The sequence below is a fragment of the Gadus macrocephalus genome, chromosome 12 (assembly GCF_031168955.1).
Source record: "Gadus macrocephalus chromosome 12, ASM3116895v1".
Lineage (NCBI taxonomy): Eukaryota > Metazoa > Chordata > Actinopteri > Gadiformes > Gadidae > Gadus > Gadus macrocephalus.
Window position 1 is genome coordinate 6,981,167 of NC_082393.1, and position 25,622 is coordinate 7,006,788.

At 48.3% G+C, this 25,622-nt stretch overlaps 1 protein-coding gene across 2 annotated transcripts in view; it reads right to left on the reverse strand.

Annotated features, from left to right (window-relative positions):
• The window catches only part of zc3h3 (zinc finger CCCH-type containing 3), a 54,413-nt gene extending 28,847 nt beyond the window's left edge, over window positions 1-25,566 (reverse strand). For both annotated transcript variants that reach the window (XM_060066349.1, XM_060066348.1), the window contains exons 1-3: window positions 25,435-25,566; window positions 23,867-25,145; window positions 22,611-22,801 (exon numbers count right to left, since the gene is read on the reverse strand). In XM_060066349.1, coding sequence (XP_059922332.1) covers window positions 22,611-22,801; window positions 23,867-25,145; window positions 25,435-25,504 — 1,540 coding nt within the window. In that variant the 5' untranslated portion in view covers window positions 25,505-25,566. The remainder of the gene's footprint in view (window positions 1-22,610; window positions 22,802-23,866; window positions 25,146-25,434) is intronic.
• Between the last annotated feature and the right edge of the window lie 56 nt (window positions 25,567-25,622).

A 25,622-nucleotide genomic window follows, 5' to 3' on the forward strand; every position in this document is an offset into this window, starting at 1 on the left:
CTGTCTTTTTCTCTCCGTCTCTCTGTCTATCCTTTTTCTATCTCTGTTTTGAAGTCTCTCCCTCTCTCACACTATATATCCCTCTGATTAATTCTTCCTCTCTCTGTCTCTTAATTAAGTTAATTGGACTAAGAAACAAAAGGTTTGCATTGCCAACACAAGAGAATATTAAAACGGATAGTTTGATTCAATGAGTTGGTCTGCTCTCTAGTCGTCTGGTGCCACAGAATTATGACTGTGAGTTATGAAGCGACCTCAGTGTGTTCCTCTATTTCATTCTGTACCAGACACACATCCACACATCCACCAAACTTCCCATAGCGACTCATCTGACAGTTCCTGCCCCCTCCCCCCCCCCCTCCTCTGTAAAGATAAACGAAGTGCCTCCCTCTCTTAATGAATCACACGCAGGCCGTATTAAGCAGCGCAACAAGACAGATGTACCAGGCTCTAAGTGGATCTGGGGAGGGTGTTAAGTCCCAGTACCGCTACAAGAACGTAAAGACACACACACAGTCGTCTGCCAACCCAAGGAGCTGGGTTGTGGTGTGGTTTCGGGAGAGGGGGGGGGGGAGATCCGGGACCCTGGCTGGGTCTGTGACAGGTCCATTCAGAGAGACGTCATCCCCCTCCCGCCTCCCGCATTCCTCCCCTTGGGGATTATCAAAAGTGTCATTGCGTGGCAACGTGTATCTGCTGTTTCTCCCGCAGTGATTTCCCCCGATCTCCCTCCCTCCCTCTCTCTCTCTGTCTGTCTCTCTATCATGCTCTGTACCTGACGGCTAATTCTGCAGAACAGCAGTCTTGTTCGCACGCACGCACACACACACACACACACACACACACACACACACACACACACACACACACACACACACACACACACACACACACACACACACACACACACACACACACACACACACACACACACACACACACACACACACACGGATTTCCAACGGATCATTAATCGTATTATTGATGGAGATGGGGGGTCTGTTCATGCTGCCATGCCCATGTTTGCCGTCTCCCCTGGGGGGGGGGGGGGATCCTCTGATTCCCCCAGCTCCAGCGCTCCGGGACCCCCGCCTCTGTTCCACCAGCGAACATCTCTCCTGACAACACAACAAGGAATCCCCGCATGGTGACGTCCCCTACCCACCCACCCTCCCATCCACCACCACACCGATGCCAACACCAAACGTCAAGGCCACCCCTGGTTGTGTGACTCCACCCTTGCTTCCCGACAGACCAGCTGCAGGCTGGGGTTGTCTGTCACGTCGTGTGTCCCCCCGTTCTAGGGGTAGAGAGTTACCACATACCACACTCGTAAAGTACGCCCGCATATATGCACATGGGTGTGTGTGTGTGTGTTGATGGGATGGGAGGTGTGATTGGTTGTGTGCCGAGGCTATTTTTCAAGTCAACTGAAGATCTTAAGATGCATTCTTGAGAAAAGCAAGCGATATTTTGGATCAGATATTTGTAGATCTTTGCACCGACTGGCTGGCAATAGGGAGGCGGTGTTCCATGCTACAATGCTAGCCACAGGCTACAAAACCGCAACAAGCTAAATGCCAGCTACATGTCAGGTTGGGCCATGCACGCTATAGGCTACATGCACGCTATAGGCTACATGCACGCTATAGGCTACATGCCCGCTATATGCTACATGCCTACTGCATGGCAGCTACATGTTCCATGCCGTGTGTCTGAGCGCTTCAGTGGTGATGTCAGGGTCCGAGGGCGTGTGTTTCAGGAGTGCGGCATTCTGGGGTTCTCTGTGGGGCTGGGGGGTTTGGGGGGGTTAGCTACTGGCCACTGGTCTCGTCCATCATCGCCACGGAGCCATCAGCTGTAACACACACCGGCTGACCCGGGCCCAGGGGCCCTTCGGGCTGACCAGAGAGGGGCCGGCCTCCCTCATTCTAATTTACACACACACATGCGTACACACACACACACACACACACACACACACACACACACACACACACACACACACACACACAGACACACACACACACACACACACACACACACACACACACACACACTAACAAACACACACACCACACAGACACACAGAATGTGGTAACATAATAATAAGTCATCTAATAAAAATCAATCATATTAATAGGATTATGTCTTCCACGTAAATTATTTAGTCTATAATGTAAGAAAAAATAATATTATTTAAAATAATGTAAGAAAATAATACAGATAACATAACAAATTGAACTAACATTTAAGTAAAATATAATGCACGTTGTATGTATATATGTTGACCTTTTCTCCAACGATCTGTAGCCTACAAGGAGTAGGCTCAACCCTGGGAACTGATCGAGTGTGAATCTCCTGCTGCAGTCACTCATCAGTTAAACCCGGCCCCACCCAGTTGGGACACCTGTGATCGATAATTTAATCTTAATGCTCTTTACATACGGCCTCTCGGAGCGGACGTAAACATCCAGCCTGACCCTCAACTCCAGGAGACCTGACAGCGTCACCAACACAGCCTAGCGTCCAGGGGCAAGGCCCACGCTACGCACAAAACCATTTCCCTATCTGTCCCAGGACGACTGTCACAATCTGTCCGGTGTTCTGTTGTCAAAGACATGACTGTGGCCGTCAGTCACCCCTGCCATTAGCCACTTAAACACAAAGAGCCTAGGGGCCTGTCCTTTACCGTGTGTGTGTGTGTGTGTGTGTGTGTGTGTGTGTGTGTGTGTGTGTGTGTGTGTGTGTGTGTGTGTGCGCGTGCGTGCGCGTGCGCACGCACGCACGCATGCACACGTGCCAAGCAAATAACCATTTTCTGAGTGTGAAAGGGAGGCCCCGGAAGGTTAAGTGTTTGGATCCTTGAAGGGCGTAGCAGGGTTTCACCAGGGGACCTGAACCCTGCCCCTACTGATCCATGTCAGGACCCCAGAGCGTCCAGGCGGTCCCCATGAGACAAAACAAGAGGGGTGTGTGTGTGCGTGTGTGTGTTTGTGTGGAAAGGAGGATTGTGGGTTGGTGAGTGTGTGAAAGGGGGAGGGGGGGGGACGTGTTGAGGTTAGGATAGCTGAGGAGCAGGTGTACTAGGGCAGATGTATGTTGGGCCGAGTGTTTATTTCACCATAATGAGTGACGGATTGGAGACATATGCTGGACCTGATGATGTATCCATCACCACTCACACATACAAACACACATGGAGAAACATGCTCTGCACGACTTTCCTGTCTCCCTCCCTCAAACTCTATCTACAAGTTTCCCCCTCTCCCCCCTAACTCAACCTCTCTCTCTCTCCCTCTCATTTCCCCCCCTCCCCAACTCTCTCTCTCTCTCTCTCTCTCTCTCTCTCTCTCTCTCTCTCTTCTCTTCCCCCCCCCCCCCCCCCCCCCCCCCCCCCCCCCCCCCCCCCCCAGAACACTCTCTGCCTCTCTCCATGGGTCCCTGGTGAGGGTTTTGTAGCATTTGCTGGCCTGGTACAGAAGTACAGTTCGCTCCACATCCATCATGCTGAAGATTCTCTGGACCCAGTGAGTGATTGAGCCCAAGGCGTGACTCTGGGCCGGGGGGGGGGGGGGAGCAGAGGGGTGCCGGGGGGGTGGCGTGTCCGGGGGGCCAAGGGGGGTTGGGGGGTGGGGGGCGCTGAGTGAGAGACATGGGGGTGACTTACAGCCCCGACGGGAGACAGGCGAGCACCATGAATAAGTCAGAGCGTTAAAAGAGGAGAGGGGAAGAGAGGGGAAGAATTAGAAACAGAAGATAAGTAAAGCGGAGAGAAAACAAGAGGACAAGAGAGGCGGGATGGGAGGGAAAGACTGGGATAGGGAAAAGGGCGGAGGACATGAGGGGAAGAGGAGAGGGAAGAGGACAACGGAGGAAGGAGAACAAATGGAGGAGAAGAGAAGCCGGGAATTAAACAAGAGGGGGAAAGTGGGGAGGAGAGAAGAAAAGAGAGGAGATGGGCAGAAGAGAAGAGTGGAAGGGGAAAGGATGAAGGGGAAGGGAGAACTGAGAAGAAGAGGGAGGGGACTATATACAGTGTTTCTGTACTCTTTTCAAATGCCAGGCCTCTATAAGAATAACACGCGCATAAAAATAAACTATACATAGATAATGTGGACAGAATAGGGTCAGGAAAATAGCCCGATAACATTACAGCCAGGGGGTTGTATGTCCACACGAGCGCATAGCTGTACAGGAGGAGACCTTTGACCATCTGTCTGACCACTCACTCCTTCCTTCACTTTCCGTAAACACAGAACCACATTTACATGGGGTGAGGTTAAGGGTTCAGAGGTCACAGGTGGGGGGGGGGGGGTCAGGAACGATATAGTAGGGGTATTGGGGGTGGTGGGAGGAGGGGGGGAGGTTGAAGGCGCGACGAGGGGACAGTCATGCTCCTTGTCGGCTCGCTTGGCTAATTTGGTACGGGGAAGAGGGGATGGGGCGGGTTGGATGGAGGGTGGCTGCTCCTCTCCCCTTTCAAACCCTTTAAAAGACAAGCCCACACTTACTCTCCCCCCACGCCCCCCCCCAAGCCGCTTCCATCTCTTCAATCACAGCTCTCACCTTTTCCTCTCCTCCGCCTTCACTTCTCTCAACTGCTCCCCATCCCTTCTCCACCCCCCCTTTCCTGTTCCCCATGTCTACAGAGTAGCGGAACTAAATTAGACTCATCTTTAGATTAGAAGAGATTAATCCCATGATGCACTGCTCTTAACCCAGTCCTCATAGTATCAGCAGACCCAACAGTTCTCCTTGGGTCCCACCACCTTCACCCATCAGCCAACACACCCAATACCCGCATCCCTCCCTGGCTTCCCACAGGGGCAGAGTGGGTACAGCTGCCAGCATCTAATTGGTCCCCTTTGGGTCAGGGGGGCGGAGCTGGCACCACCAGCCTGATAAAATGCTGAGGGAGCCCAGGAGGAAGTGGGCATCTGCTTGGAGAGGGCCGCTGGCCCAAGGTCGCTCAGAGTCAGCGCGTAGCGCGGCGGGATCGCGGTGCAAAGCCGCCGTCTCAACGCAGTGATGTCAGCAACACTTCAGGCCATTTACGCAGGTATTAATACGCCTGTACATGTATGTATTGGCCCGCGTGGATGACATCACAGATTGGTAAGGGCTAGGGGGGCACGGTGTGAAAGTTAAGGAACACATCTTGATGGTACCGAACTGCTCTTCAAATGAACACATACAACCTATTTCTTTCAATTCACAGTGAGTCGCTTTGGATAAAAGCCTCTGCTAATTGACTACATAATAAATAGTAGCAACATATAAATCCCTCCACCTATACATTTATTTCTATAAATGCTACAGACATGCTCCTTTACTTAGAACGGAGTCAGCTGAGGTGGTTCGGGCATCTGGTAAGGATGCCCACTGGGCGCCTCCCTTGGGAGGTGTTTCAGTAAAAAGTAAGTAAGTAAAATGTATTTATAAAAGCACATTTAAAACAGTTTGCACTGACCAAAGTGCTGTACATAGTGCATTCAGCAGGCAAAGATGAAGGCACAATAACAATAGAATAAAATACAACTAAAAGACATGAAACCGGACATCCACACACAAGAAAGGCAATAGTGCAGAGGTCAGATAGTTAATGGGGAGGGAAGGCAAGGTTGTACAGATGGGTTTTGAGCCTTGATTTAAAGGCATAAATGGAGGGGGCATCACGTATGCCGGGCGGCAGATGGTTCCACAAGCGCGGAGCAGCTACAGCGAAGGCCCGGTCACCTTTTTGTTTCAGTCTGGAGCGGGGGATGTGTAGAAGACCCTTATTAGAGGATCTAAGGGACCTGGTGGCTGAATGGGGGTGTAAAAGGTCTGATATGTATGATGGGGCCTGACCATTGATGGCTTTGAACACCATAAGAACAGTCTTGAAAATGATCCTTTGTTGTACTGGCAGCCAGTGAAGGGAAGCAAGAAGGGGAGTGATATGCTCCCACTTTTTTGACCCAGTCAACAGTCTTGCTGCTGCTTTTTGGACTATTTGGAGGCGTGATATGAGGGACTGAGGGAGACCAAGGTAGAGGGAGTTACAGTAATCCAGCCGTGATGTTATGAAAGCATGGATGACTATTTCCAGATTGTGGTATGATAGGGAGTGCTTTATTTTAGAGATGATTCTGAGCTGGTAGAAGCTGTTCTTCACGACGGAGGAGATTTGCTTATTAAAGCATAGATCAAAATCAAAAATACAGCCAAAAATCAAAGAAAACTGACTGAGAATACTTAAAACAAACAAAGAGCAGGATGTGGGCCAAGCCATTGTAGAAAAACTTTTTTCTACACTGGACGTTTCAGGCACGTCCAGTGGGGAGGAGACCTCGGGGAAGACCCAGGACTAGGTGGAGAGATTATATCTCTACACTGGCCTGGGAACGCCTCGGGATCCCCCCGTCAGAGCTGGTCAATGTGGCCCGGGAAAGGGAAGTCTGGGGCCCCCTGCTTGAGCTGCTCCCCCCGCGACCCGATCCCGGATAAGCGGATGAAGATGAGAAGAGATGAGCTACAGACAACAGTGATCTGTTTGTGAATCCCATTGGCAAGATAAACCAATGAACAGGAATCAACTTAACACCACAGTCGAAGCCTTGGTTATGCCAACCAGATTCCCATGTGTGAGACACTAAAATAGCTCACCCAGCATAAGTAACAACATGAGTGAGAGACAGAAGAACAGACAGGGAGACAGAGTGAGAGAGAGAGAGAGACAGAGTGAGAGAGAGAGAGAGAGAGAGAGACAGAGTGAGTGAGAGACAGAGTGAGAGTGAGTGAGAGTGAGTGAGTGAGTGAGTGAGTGAGTGAGTGAGTGAGTGAGTGAGTGAGTGAGTGAGTGAGTGAGTGAGTGAGTGAGTGAGTGAGTGAGTGAGTGAGTGAGAATCTATTTTTATACCGTATCCTACACTGTGAGACAGAGAAGCTGCAAAAACTAAAACAGACAGACACTGGGGTTAGTGGCATCAAAATGAAAAAATCGGAATTAGAATGTGACATTCATGTATGTGAGACACATTAATGTAGCCATTTATGATGTGAATAAATGTAGCCTTATGTTTTGTTTTTGAATTCATTTACTATTTTAACATTTAGTGATTAGTAGACACTTTTAATCCAAAGCAGAGGTGAAAGGCATCTTTCTCTAGGGTGACCACAGGATGGCTGGGTATCAAACCCAGTTCCTTAAGGCTGGGAGCCGACCACCCAGCTTCTATTTATCCTGTAGGACCTAGGGCTGGTCTCTCCGCAGCATGACTGGTCTGGGCTGGCATCACAAGGCCTTCCCATTACCTCCGCTGCTTTATCTACAACAGTGGAGCCCCACTTGTTAATGACGCCCGTTTGCCAATCACTCCTGCATTACTGTCACCCAACTACAGGATCAATGATATCAGCGTGCGTTGCCACGGAGACAGAGTGAGGGTATTTAACAGCTAACAACCCCTGCCCCAACACACACACACACACACACACACCTCCTCAACCCCATGTCAAGAGACAGGTGACAAATTGACCACACACGGGGTAAACATGCACACACACACACACACACACACACACACACACACACACACACACACACACACACACACACACACACACACACACACACACACACACACACACACACACACACACACACACACACAGACACAGACGGTGGGGACAGGAGACAAATTAACCACTTCCCACAGCACGTCGCAGGGGAGCAGGGACAGTAAACGACAAATGATCAATTTCACCTCCTTCAGGCAAGCCTACACACTATTAACCTGCGCACACACACACACACACAGCCCGATGCACACAGTCAAACACACACACGGATGCACTCACACACACGGATGCACACACACGTAAATGGATCCACACAGACACACACATAAACAGATGCGTTCCTCCCCATACACACAAACACACACACTCTCTCATGAACACACCACACCAAAAACATGTACCGGTACATTCATGTATTCACACACTCAAAAGCACACGCGCACACACACACACACACACACACACACACACACACACACACACACACACACACACACACACACACACACACACACACACACACACACACACACACACACACACACACACACACACACACAGTAAACCATGGGTATTTATTTAGGGGGGTGTTAATTAACCCGTCTGTTAAAACATCGTTTACAGGGTGCAGCTCGAGGGTGGCACACCCACGGGACCCTATACGTCGCCGTGACAACGTGTGCCTCCTTGGGGGTTGGGATGAGAGTCCCCCTCCCCCCCCCCCCTCACCCACAGTGTTTAACTGTGAAGCTAGCATGACAGAAGACAAACTAGCCATTTCCCCCACAGCAGTCACCAGGGACAGCACAAAATGAACTGCCTTAGATCAATAGTACTCTCTTCTCTCCCTCTCTCTGTCATTAATGCCCGTCTCTCGCTCTTCCCTCCCTCCCACTGGCTCTCTCTCTCTCCCTCCCGCTCTCTCGCTCTGTCGCTAATGTCCGACTCAGACACAGAGAGACAAACAGTGTGGGCCACAGAGAAACAAGCCTAACTGTAAAACTGGTGTGTAAATAGCCTAACAAGTGGCCACTCAAAGCGCTTTACCATATTGCCCAACATTAACCCATTCATGTACACATTCTCACACCGAGGGCGGCTTCAACCATGCAAGGCGACAGCCAGCTCGTCGGGAGCAGTTGGGGTTAGGTATCTTGCTCAGGGACAACTCGACACTCAGCTAGCAGGAGCCGGGGATCAAACTAGCAACCTTCCGGTCACCAGCCAACCCGCTCTTTCTCCTGAGCCACAGGTCTGTGTGTGTCACTGTGTGCATCTACTGCATGAGCGTGTTTGTGTGTTTATGTGTGTGTGTATGTTGGCCATCAGATTGCCGTCTGTCTGTTAGCAAGTCAAAGTTGCGCAACATTAGCAGCCATTTACTCTTACTAATTATTACTGTAGCAGACACCAATATCCAAATAGTGAATTCAGATAAATGTCATTAAGGAGCAGATAAGGATTACACATGCTGACCAAAGATGCTTTGGTCAACATGGCTGCGGGCATAGGGGATTGAACCCAGAATCTTTGATCCTTGAGCACCCTACCCACTATGCTAACATGCCATGTCTACCTCTTGAACAGATGTCATGGTGGTTATTCAATGTTACCATAATTTTACACCCACACGTAAAGAAACCAATCAGAGACTCATTGTATTTTAAAGTAGATGTTAAATGCACCTGCTTTAATGGACCATTGTAAATTAAATGAACATATATGTTGAAATTGCTCAGCGTGGGTGATGTCACTAGCACTGCTGGTTAAGGCACTATGCATTAACAAGCTGGGACTATGGGAACAATCCTCAGATTGTAGACGGTTGTGGTTTTATTTTTATACTTTGCTGTTGGATGTGTTCATGGTCATCTACACATAATTCCAGATTTACACAAGGACAGTAAAGTTCACCACACATTTTAACAAGCACCACACGCAAACATGCAACAGCCCCCTCTATAGCTCATCACTGGTACTGCAGGCAATGGGCAGCACTCCAAGTGAAACAGGGGGGGTGTGGGGTGCATGTTCGTAATCTAGGCCTGGCAGAACACCCTGACCCAGTGTAGGGTGTGTATTAATAGTGACGCGCCTTATTCTAAGTTTTCTGGTCGAGGTTCTTCACGTGCAAGCGAAACCCCCCCTCCACCATACGCTGAGCCTTCCTGCCCTACCCATGGTGCCAGGGAGTGTTGGGAGGGAGGGGGGAGGGAGGGTGGGAGTGGGTGCTAGGGTCAACGGAGGCCTGGGTAAACCAGGATGTTAACAGTCCATCAAAATGCTGAAAGCGTCTCCAGTAAACCCCTACCTGCTCCTCAATGACACGGCTCAGATTCCACTGCAAGTTGTGTTGGATAAGAGTCCGCTAACTCATTAAATGGTAAACAGCATGGTACTCTATATACAGTTATACAATTGAGATTATTATCTGAAACGTATGACATTTGTTTGTGATTATATATCTACATCTCTAATATCTATCTATCTATATCTACCTGTCTATATCTATCCGTCTATATCCATCCGTCTATGTCTATGTGTATATCTATATCTATATAGATATATCTATCTTTATCTTTATCTATAAAAACATAGAATTGTTCAAGAATGGATAACCACGGTGCAGAAAGTCTGCATCTACCGGCCGCAGAGCGATGTAGCCGCGATGAGGTGAAATGCATTTTGGGTGGCATCGGGGCCTTCCAGTACCGAGGCAGCGGTTTGGTAATGTGATGAGCGCAGGGTCGCTTTTAAACTGTGAACACGTCAGGGACGATGAACACATCCATCATCAGGCCACTGGCAGGCTCTACCAGGGTATTAATAATATTGCCACCAGCCAGCCCAGCTGGTACAGTAGAAGGCCTCGCGACGGCCTGACACAGGCTGGCACACAAGCCACTGGCAACAAGCAACCGGTTTCCCTGCCAACTCCACCATAACATAATAATAACAATAATAATATGCTGGGCCACACAGCTGACAAAATGGACCAGCCCCAGAGATCCACGCCATAGCGTATTGTACGACGAGAGCAAGTATGCTAAGGTGCTAGCTGAGGAGACACTTGATATAACAATCACTATGTTTAGTCTGCTATTCGGGGGAGCAGGGTAATCAGACATGCACGTGTGCACACGCACACAATACACCCACAAGCACACGCACACAATCATATGCAAACAGGGAACACACACACATAGACCATGTAAATAAAGCCATAGATGTGTTCAACACTCCATTGCAACTCTGCACACACACACACACACACACACACACACACACAGTTCAATTTCACTACAATTTGAGTACTCAATAACTCTGCCTGTGTTCAGAGCGAATCTCACTAATTAAATAAGTTAATCATTAATTATTTAGCCAGAGAGAGACCCTTGACGGTGTGTGTGTGTGTGTGTGTGTGTGTGTGTGTGTGTGTGTGTGTGTGTGTGTGTGTGTGTGTGTGTGTGTGTGTGTGTGTGTGTGTGTGTAGGGGGATTATGGAGCTGTAAAATACACCCCCCACCACCCCACCCCTCTAGCATGGCTAATCAATACAGGCCTGCTGGAATTAGTGGTTATCTTAAAGTCCCTAACAAAACCAAGCTTACAGACTAACACAACAACAACCATATATTGCTTAACATGTACACACATATACATACCAAGCAACACCACACTAATCACAGACACACAAACCAAGGTGTCAATGTGTACGTGTGTATTTACATACATTAATATCAACATATTTCTGTGTGTGTGTGTGTGTGTGTGTGTGTGTGTGTGTGTGTGTGTGTGTGTGTGTGTGTGTGTGTGTGTGTGTGTGTGTGTGTGTGTGTGTGTGTGTGTGTGTGTGTGTGTGTGCGCAAAGCTGTAGTTACAGTGAAAAGATATTGAGCCGAGCAATGCAGAGAAATAGGCTGTTAAAAGCGACGGAGAGATCGAGGGAGAGAGAGAAGGAGGGAGTAGGAGAGAGAGCAAGAGCGAGAGAGAGAGAGCAAGAGCGAATGAAACATGTAAGAGATACTGACAACAGCTCTCAATCATTCAATCATCACATTTACACCTGTCTGTGCCCTCCCTCCCTGTCTGTCTGTCTGTCTGTCTGTCTGTCTGTCTGTCTGTCTGTCTAGCCTCTTCCTCTTGTGGCGGCTGTCCTTCTGTCGCCTCCCCTATTGGGAGGTCTGTCCATATGTCTGTTGTTCGCTTTCTACTGGGAGGTCTGTCTGTCTGTCTGTCTGTCTGTCTGTCTGTCTGCCTGCCTGTCTGCCTGCCTGCCTGCCTGCCTGGTCTCACACAGACGGAACAGATAGTGAGAGTTGAAGGGTTGGGGGTGAATAATGGATGACTACCGGGGAGTGTGGGATGCCAGTCATGCCAGCCTCAAAGTGAGGGGCCCCCCAAGACCCTAAAGAAAACATTAAAGTTAACTAGCTATGTGGAGGGCTGATGGTAGGTTAATCACTCCACTAAACTCTGACCTTTCAGCCTACCATACCCAGCACACTAGTAGAAATTCACCAGCAGGGGTTCAGGGAATCAGCCGAACGCTAGAGCTGGTTTTGGGTGTGAGTGCGTTTGTTCTGATGGAGACAAATGTCTGAATAAGTGCGCGTGTCTGCAGACACACACGTATGTGTATGTGTGGCTGTGCGTGTATGTTTGTGCGTATGTGTGCGTGATCGTGCGCGTGCGTGCGTGCGTGTGAGACAAGGGGTTAAGGGGAAGTGGTAATGGGGTCCTTGATGAATAGCTTCTCCGGGACAAGAATAGCCCAGGAGGGGGTGGGGGTCGGGTGTCCCGGGGACTGAAATGGAAAGTTGGGGAGGTGGGACAGAAACCTGTCCCCCCCCCCCCAGATTAGAGGGTCAAGTTTCCCTGGAGACACCCAGAGCTGGAACCAAGATCTAGGGGGTGAGGAAGAAGACTGCAGGACAACAGAGCAGACCTTGAGGAGCTGAGCAGGAGTGGCAGACGAGGGATTCATTGCTCTGATATTCATAAAACCTGAATGTTGACCCAATATGCCTGTTGTGGTCGGATGGCCTCACAGGTCCTGGCCTGTGATTGGCTCCTTCACCCCACAACCAAGACCTGCAGCCCATCTGCCAATCAGAGGAATTCCCTCATTCTTACTATGCCAACAGGAGACACTAGAGCTGTAGCGATGCGTCGATGACGTCGACGCGTCGACGTCAAAAATTCGTCGACGCCAAATTTCTCCGTCGACGATTTTCGACGGAGAAATGGACGAAAGTCACAATAAAGGAAAATGTCCGCGCACGAAATCATCAAAGGTATGGAAATACTTCAAGTTAAGTCCTAAACGGAAAGGTGTTGTGATTTGCACTCTTTGCCAAATGGAGTTGGCATATCACAAGAGCACGACAGCAATGTTGGAGCATCTCAAACGAGAAAGTATCTCGTGCGCATGAGAAAGTATCTCGTGCGCACGAGAAAGTATCTCATGAGCATGGGGAAACATCGTGCGCATATCACTGGCAGTGTGTGTGTGTGTGTGTGTGTGTGTGTGTGTGTGTGTGTGTGTGTGTGTGTGTGTGTGTGTGTGTGTGTGTGTGTGTGTGTGTGTGTGTGTGTGTGTGTGTGTGTGTGTGTGTGTCGTCAGCGAGTAGGTGGACGAGCGAGGAGAGCGAGCGATAGCGTGCGTGTCAGTCTAGTGAAGTCATGAACGAGTCCGGTTGTGTGAAAGAATAAAATACCCAGCCTGTCAAGAATCGGTGGCCGCTTCATTCCATCATATTCCGACCTATAAGCAGACTCACTGTCGGTCAAAGTGAAGGGTCATGCCCCCGAGAGCGCATCGGACCTGGAGGGAACGTATCACCTGTGCTCCTCGGTCTGGGAGCCGACAGCAGGAAAGATGTAACTCGTAGTTGGAGGCGGATCGCGCAAGAGAGTATGCGCACACATTTTTTTCATGTCCCTTTACGGGTTCCGTATTAAATAAAGTATATTATTAAGAATTTTATTTTATTTTATTATTTTATATTATTAAGAAAAAAAAAACGTCCAATTGGTCATTAGATTAGTCGACTAATCGATAAAATAATCGCCCGATTAATCGTTTGATAAATAATCGTTTACCCCCAGCCTTAGGAGACACACAGTTATTAGCGGCTGTGGATATATATCAGATATACGACATTGGTACAGCCATTACAATTATAACAACCAAAATATCGGTTGTTTTATTCAGCTTTATGACGTATACTGTTATATACCATACAATGAATCCAAAGATTCCTGCAATTGTCTCACTCAATACCAAAACTTAAAAGAGATTATAGGTGGCATGGCATATCAAAGTTCCTTTTTAAATGGTTGTAAACCATGTTTGGGTCTTATTAATTTGTTATTACAGACAAAGATTGAGATAAATACTATATAAACAATATTGTAAAAAAAAAAAGTATATAATTATATATATATATATATATATATATATATATATATATATATGTGTATTTATTTATAAATAAACTTAAATACTGCCTGGAAATTGAAGATAATAGCAGTATAAAACTTCTCTGACGTCACCGCTGCTGTCCAGCGACCTCGGGTTACCGTCCACGCCATGCTCCCCGCCAAGCCCCTCCCTCCTGGCCCATCACTCGGTCACCCAATCCCTGAGGAACTCTGACATGTGCCCCTGCATGTGTGGGTGTGGGGGGATGCCTAATAATTAACATACCTCGCACTCCCCTGACAACGTGCTCAACTTCCCACGCAAGACTCCAGCCCCTGGCATTATTACCATAACACGTCAGAGAGTGTGTGTGTGCGTGCGCGCGTGTGTGTGAGCGTGTGTGTGCGCGTGTGTGCCTTTACGTGCATGGCATGCGTCCACATGTGTTTGTGTGTTGGTTACAGGATAGGTGCAAGCATGCTCTCTCCCCGACAGGAGAACAGATTTATAGCACTGTTTGTAATAATGGCCGCCCTGACTGTCCCTTCACCAACACACACACGCACACACACACACACACACACACACACACACACACAGTCTGAGTTATACATTCTAATATCAGACTTCCCAGTGAGTCTTTATTTTGCTTTTTGGCCATTTTGTCCCTCACCATTAATTACAAACGGAGCTACTCAAATAAAATAAGCGCCTGATCTGAAATAAGGTCACACATTTTAAAATACGGTTTTTGGCTTGGGCCGTGGTTGCTAGGTCGTCTGGTCTAGTCTTTATATGGCGCAGTCCATGGCTAGGCCAGTAACCCCTACTTGACACCTGCCTGCCCTGCCATGTATGCTCCAATAATTAGTGGGTCGGGGGCGCATCCTGTTAGCCAACTGATTTATTCAGCCCGCCTGGCACATGGATCACTCCTATGGATAGCAAGAAAACATTTACCCCCTTAACTGGGAACAGGGTCGCAGCCATTCCAGGATCAGCTTTCTGGAACCAATAGTATTGATTACACATTTCAACACCTGCCCTTCAACTGCTCTCGGGGAGCTCAGGGCACACGCACACACACATTCAGGCACCACACCCACCTAAACACTCAACCCCCCCCCCCATCCCCCCACCCCCCCTCACACACCAACACACACACACACAGGACTGCGCATGCACACACACACACACAGTGGCCTGCGTGTTAGCGCGCACACACACACACACACACAGTAGCCTGCGTGTACACACACACACAGACACAGTGGCCTGCGTGTGCAGACACACACACACACACACACACACACACACACACACACACACACACACACACACACACACACACACACACACACACACACACACACACACACACACACACACACACACACACTTCATTGTAATCATCATAAAGCACAAAACTGGAGCTAAACATGCAATCAATAGAATAAAACATGAACCAGTAAGGGTACAGTACATAATCAAGTCTCTCTGAAGTCAACATCGGCTGTGGTACGGTGCTCACGGTAGACATGGGTGGTCAGAGATAACCCCCACCTCAAACACCCTCACACACACACACACACTGGTCTTGTCTGTCAGAAGTGTAATTAAGGCACCCTGACAGTTTGAAGAGCGTTAGGGGATGAAAGAGGGGTCCCTCTGCACTAATTAAGAGGGCAGCGCTGATTGGGCTTCGAAAGAAAAAAAAGACATGTTGTCTTCCTCCTGGGAGGCTTCAGCATAAACAGAACCCTGATCCGGTTCTGGCGAGTGTAAACTCAGCTGATGTAGGCGGATTTGTCCTTTTAAACAAGTTGACAGAATGTATTGTGGCAAGAGAAAAAAAATCTCTTACATGCAATACCAAATCAATGCCTTTTTTTATTTTGATCAACGAGAGAGTCCAAGCCAATGTGAAGTATTTAGAATCATGTTCCCAAGGGTTTATATTGTTTAAAAAGATTCAAACTTAACTCTATTTATTTAACTTAAGATATATGGGGGGAAAAGACAAGAGAGATGAGGTCAGATACAGTGACAGAGAGCAGGAGAGTGACGACAGATTGAGAGAGAGAGAAAGTGAGAAGGGGGGGGGGAAGAGTTTGAGAGTGAGAAGGAGAAGACAGCAGGAGAAAGAGAAAACAGTAGTCCACCTGTTTGACACAGAGGGCCTGAGAAAGTGCAGAGGAATGAGCAGAATGTGTGTGTGTGTGTGTGTGTGTGTGTGTGTGTGTGTGTGTGTGTGTGTGTGTGTGTGTGTGTGTGTGTGTGTGTGTGTGTGTGTGTGTGTGTGTGTGTGTGTGTGTGTGTGTGTGTGCAGAGACATTTGTAAAGCGGCATTTAGGAGAGCAGCTGACAGCAGTGACATGCACACAAATAAATGTGGTGCGCACACGAAAGCCATCCGGCACACACACACACACACACACACCCACACAACTATTATAATAATTTGTGGCCAATAAAAGGTATGCAGAAAGATAAGTGTTCAAACGCGGAAGAGGGCGGGTGACGCAGGCCATGAACATGAGCAACGTCAGCTGTGCCCTACGGCGGCTAAGGAAATAGTAGAATGATTTAAGATCCACGCTCCTCATAAAATGGATGTTTGTATACTGGCATAGGAAAGAAAACACCAAATTACAGGAGAGTAGAGTAGATCAGATGAGTGGAGTGGGGTAGATTAGAGAACAGTTGGGTAGAGTAAAGTACAGTAGAAGGTATCAGATGCTTAAAGTAGGGTGTTTTAGAGTAGAGGAGCAGAGTAGAGAGTACAGTAGGTAAGAGTAGAGCAGAATACAGTAGAGAATAGCCGATTAGAGTTTAGTAGAGTGCAGTTGACTAGTGAAAGGAAAGTGAAAGGAGAACATAGAGAGAGAAGAAAAAGAGAAGAGAGGAAAGGAGGTAGAGGGAACATGACAGGTCAAGAGAAACTAAATGGAAGGAGCAAAGAAGAGAGGGGAGGAGAGGAGGAGAGAAGAGGGTGGGAGAAGGGAGAGAAGAGAAGAGAAGCGGAAAGGGGAGAGGGTATAGGGGATAAGGAGAGGAGGAGGAGAGGATGAGTAGAGAAGAGACAAGATTCGAGAAGTGAGGATGAAAACATGAGGAGAGAAGAGACAGAGGACAACAGGAGAGAGTGGAGGAGAAGATTAGGAGAGAAGAGACAGAGGATATAAATAGAGAGAGGAGGAGAAGTAAGCAGAGGAGAGGAGAGGGGCTAAGAGGAAACAGAGGGGATAAAAGGAGACAAGGAGATGAGGAGAGGTCAAGGCTGTAGGGGTTGAATAAACAGTGATAGAAACTGGACCCCCTGTGAACCAGTAAACTCAGGGCAGACCGGCGCCCAGCGAGGTCAAACTGGGCCTGGGCGTTCCAAAAGGTCCCCGGTCGTGTTCTGCAAGATGCCCCGGGCTTAAGCTCCGCTGAGGGACGAATCATAAACATAGGACAAACATACACCCACAATGGACTCTCAATCTTTCTTCAACCAACACTAGTTAGCTTAGTTTAATTAGCAAGAATTTATGATGAATAGATTTTTTTATCCACACACAAAGCTAATACTGACTCACTTTTTAACAAGCGCAAATAAATCCATTACGTTTCCACTGAATATGGTCAAAAAATATAGGAGGCCTTTCTCAAAATACACATTGAATATGATCCATCAATATTTCAGACACTAAATTGATTTAGTTCAGAATAAATACAGACAAGACTGTCTGTATGAGAAGGATGCGTTTGTGACCACCTTTGCGTTGATGTATTTTCAAATGTGTCAATAGGATATTTAATCTTACACCAAGGAAGGTTTGAAATCTCTCCACTGTGCATCCTTACAAGTGTTTAAATTGAAATGTTTAGGCCTTCTATTCCAGTGCTGATATTTTCCATGATAGTTCCATCTCACACTTATTTTTATGAAAAGTATAATTTGATTGACGGAAGACGAGAGTGAGCCTTGCAATGGTGACATTTCAAACCTAAAATAAATAGTTTCCAATAAAATGTAACTATTTGTATTCTCCCTCATTAACTTCCTCTCGAGATTGCCCTATGCCGCACTAAAACCACAGGAATGGTGCAACATATAAATACTTTTCTTTTAATTAGTTATTTTAAACTTATATAGCAGCAGATATCCTTTCAGACTTAGCAGGGCTGGTCCGGGGGGCCGTGAGATTTATTGCCATTTAAATGGAGACAGGGAATCCGAGCGGTTAGGTTGCCAAGCATCTGCCACGCAAAGCCCCGAAACTAGATCCCCTCATCCCCACCTCGCTGCTCTGGTCCCGGGTCGCTGTTCTGCGGCTGAACCCTGTGCTCCGGGAGAATGCCGTCCACAATGATCCCCCTTCCACGCCTAGCGTCGTGTGCTTGTTTGGCTATTTTAGCGTTTATGGAAGAGTATGGACTGTGGTCGGTGATGTTTGACACAGTGATTTAAGACTCATCGCCTCAACGGTAACAGATCCACCAAGGGGGTGGGATAGGTGTGTGTGTGTGTGTGTGTGTGTGTGTGTGTGTGTGTGTGTGTGTGTGTGTAGGAGGGGAAGGTTAACTAATGCTGCCAAAAGAAGAGGAGGGAGAGAGGGAGGGGTTGTGTACCAATGCAACAAACACATTCTGGCCTTGAGAGGTGTGTGTGTGTGTGTGTGTGTGTGTGTGTGTGTGTGTGTGTGTGTGTGTGTGTGTGTGTGTGTGTGTGTGTGTGTGTGTGTGTGTGTGTGTGTGGATGTGTATTTGTATGTGTGTGCGTGTGTGTGTGTGTGAGAAATGGATCCTGGGAAGATTAAGGTAAACAGAGCAGTGGACCAACTGACAACAAATCCACCAATAAAAAGTCCAGCTCTTGTAAACATTGAGATGCGACCACTCCCCCCCTGCAGTCCATGTACACATTGAGACCCAGCAGCTGCCTATCCTTAAAGACCATTAGGATGAGAGTGAGAGTGACAGAGACAAAGCAAAAGAGAAAGGGAAAAAAGAGCGAAACTTATAAAGATGGCAAAGAGAAAGAGAAAGCAGTATAGATAAATAATCAGAGAAATAAATCGAAAATAAAAAAATACACACAGGAAGAGATAAAGGAGGAGAATGGAACTGAAAGAGAGGAAGATAGAGTGAGATAGAATAAAGAGGGGTGCAGAGAGAGAGGGAGTATAGAGAGAGAAAGCTTAGGGGGGCAGAGCGAGATAAAGAAAACACACTATGAAGAAAAAATAATAGTAATATAGCAAGAGAGCTGGAGAGGGCAAAAGAGAGAGAGAGATAGAGCTCTGTAAAGAGACGGAAAAAGAGAGCTACCAAGACGGGAAAAAATAGAGAAAGGAAGAAAGGGGGAAATAAATAGAGAGAGCATGACAGACAACGAGAGAGACCATAAAGAAAGAGATAGAGAGATGGATGAAGAAAGCAAGAGCGAGAGAATGAGTAAGATATAAAGAAGGGACAGAGAAAGAGGGAGGGGGAAAAAGTGAATGATAAAGAGGGGCAAGGGAGAGAAAGAGACCTAGAGAGAGATAAAAAGAGACCTAGAAAGAGATAAAGAGAGACCTAGAGAGAGATGTAGGCCCTAAAGGAGCTCAGCTCAGCACTCCTCCGCGCCTCGCTCGCCCCTGCCTGGCGTTTATCCGCTTTATTAGGTTATCTGGGCTCTACGGCTGTCTCCCAGTGCCAACACACACACACACACACACACACACACACACACACACACACACACACACACACACACACACACACACACACACACACACACACACACACACACACACACACACACACACACACACACACTTCTCGATTCATTACGGCCCTAACTGCTCACTTATGTTTATGCCCTCTTTAAATTAAACCGCAGATAACTAAGCACCTAAATGACTGGACTGGAGGGAGGGAGGGGGGCGGGGATGGCTAGAGAGAGAGGGGGGACAGAAAGAGAAGGGAAGATGGGGGGAGAGAAAGGCCGGTCGTTAAGCAGGGAATAAGGAGAAATTGTTTGCGAGTGTATTATCATGCATGTGTGGCTTTAACTCTGCTGTGTGTGTGTGTGTGTGTGTGTGTGTGTGTGTGTGTGTGTGCGTGCGCACGCGCGCGCGTGCGTGCGTAAGAGAGAGAGAGAGAGAAAGATGGCATAAGGTTGGATTTTAACGGGCTCATCTATAGGACACTGCTTCCCATCATTAGTAATTCAATTTGCTCTTTATTAGTGTCTGTTATCAGTGGCCAGCCACTAGCTCCCGGCTAGTGCCGCCGCCGCCGCCGCCGCCGCCGCCGTCGTCGTCCGCTCCTCCCCTCACTCCTCCTCTTCCAGTTAACCTCTCCCCCCTCCGAGTCCCCCTCACCCAATTCACCCCCCCCCATCCACCTCTCCTCCCCTCTTAGTCTGCCTCTCCCAATTCACCTCGCCCCTCCCTCTCCACCTCTCCTCTCAGTCCACCTCTCCTCCCCTCCCTATCCACCTCTCCTCCCCTCTTAGTCCACCTCTCCTCTCCTCTCAGTCCACCTCTCCTCCCCTCTCAGTCACTGCTCCCTATCACTCCACCTCACCTCCCCTTTCGTTCTCCCTCTCAGTCCCCCTCTCCTTCCCTTTACTCCACCTCTACTCCCCTTCTCAGTAACCTCCACCTCCCTTTAACGCCTCCTGCCCTCCCCTCTCAGTCCAGGTTTCCTCCTCACCCTCACTCCTCCTTCTCCCCTCTCATTCCCCTTCCAGTCTCACCACAGACATCCACCTCCCCTCTCACTCCACAACTCCGCCTCCTCCTTTACCTCCTTTACCTCCCCACTAGATCTGCATCCTCTCCTCCTCACCCCAAACCCCCTCCTCTAACTCCTCCCCCCCCCCCTCCTTTACTCTTCTACCTGAACCATAGACCCTTCTCAGCTCCTCACTTTAAATGAAATGATTGTGCACGTGTGTTAAGCAGGGTGAGCTCCAATCACACTCTTGTATGATGCATCGCACCCTCAATTTGTGTTTGGAAATAAAGCAACAAAATGAGATAAGGTCAGAATGGCATTTCTTTTCATCTTTGACTGATGTGATATCATGTCTGTCTACCGGCCACTTGCTACACTCCCACACACTAGGTGTCTACCTGCAGGTTGATGTGAATCTGTGTCCGTTTCTTTAGGGTGTAGTCAAAGCCCATTTCAACATTTAACCAGGAACCTTTACGCTTGTAGCGCTGGGGAACTAGATCAGAAACCCTTAACCTCGTATTTTGGGTTATCAAACATTATATGTTTCATAAGAAAACCTATGAAGAACAGTTCTAGTCAGGGGTAGCACACTTACAACAAACTTGAGAGACTTTGTGTTTGTGTGTGTGTGTGTGTGTGTGTTAAATAAATGGAGAAGGTAAGTGCGAGTGTGGTGCAGACAGGCGGATAGACACGGGGCGCATTGGAGAAAATAAAAGCCTCATGCTAACAGTGATGGCTTCGCTAATGTCTTCTGACTCCATTGACTGGGAGGAGATTACACCCTGGGTGGACGAGAGAGAGAGAGAGAGAGAGAGAGAGAGAGAGAGAGAGAGAGAGAGAGAGAGAGAGAGAGAGAGAGAGAGAGAGAGAGAGAGAGAGGCTAGGAACACAGAATGACCCCGGGGGGGGGGGGGGGGGGGGGGGGGGGAGGGGGGGGGGGGGGCGATGGAGAGAGAGAGGAGAGAACAACAGTGATTGCTTTCCATCGGGTAAGGCCTATATTCTACAGTTCGTTAAAACAATCCAATTTGCAAGAGGATAATTATGCATTAGCTGTTGTTTTTATCTGGCGGCGGAAGGAGCGGTGCCACGGCTTGATAGCGCCAGCCCACCCTGCCGCCCTCCCCTCCCCTGCAAATTAACCACTATCGGCACTTGTTCACCATCACGGCTGGATTGGGCAATCAATTAACCCTCTCCTCCCCCACCCGCCTGTACCACCTCCCCCTGACAGCCAGCCACAAAACGACCCTCTGAGACACTCTCGCGCACACACACACACATTCACATCTCATGCGCATACATACACACACACAGCTGCTGCTGCTGCCGCCGCCGCCGCCGCCGCCGCCCAGGGTCCACTGGAAACGGCAGCGAGCAGATGAAACAGGGGAAGTAAGGGGGAGAGGAGATGGGTCGGGTTGCACTGTACCATGTAATGTCGTTTCCCATCAAGGAGTGTTTGTTTGGGTGCTCATTAGAATAACCAGTCATGGCAATGAGTGATAAAGGCGAAAAACACTGCTATGTGTATTTTTCTGCTATGTGTAAAATGATGAAAAACAGATGTACAGCAGTCTCAACTCCAGGGCTGTACGTGATGCCGTCGGTTGACTTGGCGAAAGAGGTCCCAATGCATTGATGGAAAAATATAACTTTTTGGGTATGTATATCATGTTATAAATGTTATATATCTTTTTTCATTGATGAAGACCCAGGAAGTTCACTGTCAAGTTGTTTGGATGAGCGGTTCTCGAGGAAACGGCGCAGAGCAATACAGGAGGCCCAGGCAATCGTCCCCGTTGCAAACAGGCACGTTTTGAACGGGCAGTGCACTGGTATAAACTAAACCGGAGAGAAAACAGTAAATCAAATCGGTCATCGTTGAACCGTCTACCTTTTCTGTGGGAGCCCGGCGAGAGGCGACGCAGTTTGTGTCTCCCGAAGGACACCAGCTCCTTGGGCAGTCCCTTCCTGGCGGCCAGGGGGCTCCTGGTGGCTGGAGGAGCCCGTCCCCGCACGGGGGTCCTGCTGCTCCAGACGCCAGCCGGGGGACTGGTTCGCCTCTCGGACACACCGCCTGCCCCGCTGGGTGGCACAGGAGGGAAAAATAGATATTCACAGATTAGATCGATAGAACAATGATTTTTATTGTGTGATAAAAGAGCAATGTATTAAAACAAGAAGGATTTGTAAACTAGGAGGGATATACGCATTTAAAACCTACTGGTTAAAGGCCCGTATATACAATTGGTGTTATATATAGGTGTATTTTTTATGAGCATTTAATTTGTTTCCCAACCTTGGGGTCGGGACCCCACTTGGGGTGTCCTGCGGTCGAGGGAGAAGGCAACTTATGATGATGATCTATAGACATTTCATGATGCATTTTATATTAAATTTTCTTTATGTTAAGGATTTTAATGTTTCCATTATGTCATGTATATAGACAGAATAACACTTCAATTTGTATGCAAGTCAACTTACATTTGTGTTCTGATCTATGTGCTACAAATGTCAAATAAATAAATAAATAAACCATATTTAACCATTGACTTGAGTAATGTTCTGCTGCCCCCTATTGACAAGATATAATATTTCCTCGACATGTGCACCCAAACTACAAAGGGGTTTGAGGGATAATTTCAATTTGGATGCCTGTTTGAAATCAAAAGATAATGCTGGATATTGATTAAAAATAAAAGTCAAACAATAACTAAACACAACTACATTATAGCTAAAAGCAATATGGATTAAATGATATAGATGCAAGTAATCCTAACTTGTATTGTCATACCTACATTGGTCCAAGTCTATAGTGGTTTCCATGAACCAAGTGTGTGGCGCCCTTAAAGTACCCCTGATATTTCGAACCTTGATCAATGACATCTCCCATGTTTTAGTCTCATCCCAAAATACTGAGAAATGTATCTAATCCTAACAAATGAGCAGACACTTTATCTTAAGGTTTAGTTACATGTCATTAATGAGCAGGTACGGATAGGGCATCTTGCTCAAGGATGCCTGTAGTTAGAGATCTGAGGATTATCTCAGAACCTATAGCTGGGAGTCAATCCACTTACCACTGACTAGCCTATCTTTTTTTTAATAGGTGCAGGTGTAACATGGAATATCAACTCTTTTAATGCCCACCTGCCAGGGGACTTGCGGATAATCTTCATCCTGCTGCGTAGCTTGAATCCCTCTGCCGATGAAGAAGAGGATGAGGAGGGAGTTGACTGGGACGAAGGGAAACCAGGCGCTGATCCTACTCCCCCTCTAACCACTCTGGGGCATTTTTCCGAGGTCCACTGGAAGACGGTCGCACGTCGGGCCCCCGTGGCCCCAGTGGGACTCCTGCCGGCGGCCTTCCAGCGGTAACGACTGGTTGGGGTGCCGGCCCCAGGACCCGATGCCCCTGCTGCTTTCCTGGTTCTCGCCCCAGGACTCTTCCTGGGGCCCTCTCCCTTAACCACAGCTTTCTTGGAGAGCACCAGGGCTTTGGGTGAGACAGCCTTCCGGATCAGCCTAGTCTGGCCCGGGGCTGATGAGGAGGAGGAGACCCACGTGTACTTTGAGGTCCTGTGGGCTCCTGCTGTCAGACTTGGCTTTGGTGTCTGCTTCTTGGATGGGGCTCTCTTCACGCTCGCTGTGGATGGGCCTCTACTGGGAGTCCCAGTGTTTGAGACCGAAGAGGGGACAGAGACCGCGTGTTTGACCGTGGATAGAGGCAGGGGCCCACTCTGCTCGGGACCCACATCCAGCGTCTTCACCCAAGTGAACTTTGACCTTTTGACCGGAGCCTGGGCAGCCTGGGCAGCAAGGGCCCGGCTGGGCTGAGTGCTGGCGGTGAGGGGAGGAGGGTGAGGTCCACCGGGCTGTGCGGAGCACGATGAGGGGGCAAAATTAGAAGGGGCTGCCACTGACATGATTGCAGCCCGCTTATTCACACTTGTTTCAGTTGCCGGGCAAGACTTTGTCTGGAACTTCTGGACAGTGGAAAGTACTTTTGAAGAACCAGAGGCATTTTTCCCTTGGTCTAAGGATGCTCTTGCTGCGGTGTGGACTAAAGGTTCGGCTTTAGCTATTCTGCTGGTAGCGGTGGTGTTCTTATCCCGTTTCTCTGTGGAACATTTAACACCCAGCAACGCATTGGCCCCTTTAAGTCTTGGGCTTGGATCTGGGCCTACCATCAGACACAGTGATGAAGATAGGGAAGAGGCAGAGGAAGAGCACCCCTGTCCGGTGGAAGTCTGTCCTTTCTTATTAAGAGAGTACTTCTTTCTCCAATTCGCACGAGACTGCGGGTTTCCCTCAACATGTGATGAGCCCCGACCACTGCCGTGGTTCGCCACCATTCCCGCTGGATCCACAGAGTGAACTGGAGCAGGAGGGTTGTTGCCATGGACACGCTTGTGGTCGTTGATGAGATCTAAAGAAAAGCGAGGGTGACTTTGATGACCATACAAAAACAAAAGTATACATGTATGCATACATTTCCTTGCTAAATTAATCAGCAACTCTCAGAGGACGTTGCCTTTGGTTTACTAGCACCTAACGCCAGCTATTGTAATTGACAGCTTATGATTAGCAACCTATTTTAGACCAAGGAGTACTGTGTTAGGCAAATTCAAATGACAGCTAAAATAAAAATAAATACGACTGACTATGTTAACAGGGGACTGCACGAGAAATATAAATCGACAATAAAAGCAACTTACTTTGAAGAATATCTATCTGCCTTTTCAACGCTTCTCTCTCTTCCATGTTGATGTCTTTCCGTGTCGTCATTGAGGAGCGACAGATCCCTCGCCGTCGACCTTCGTGAATGACGTCGAATGTTTACTTTGAACCACCGACCAATCAACGTTATGATTTGGGTGGAATGTCGTTGAGTGGGTGTGTCCCT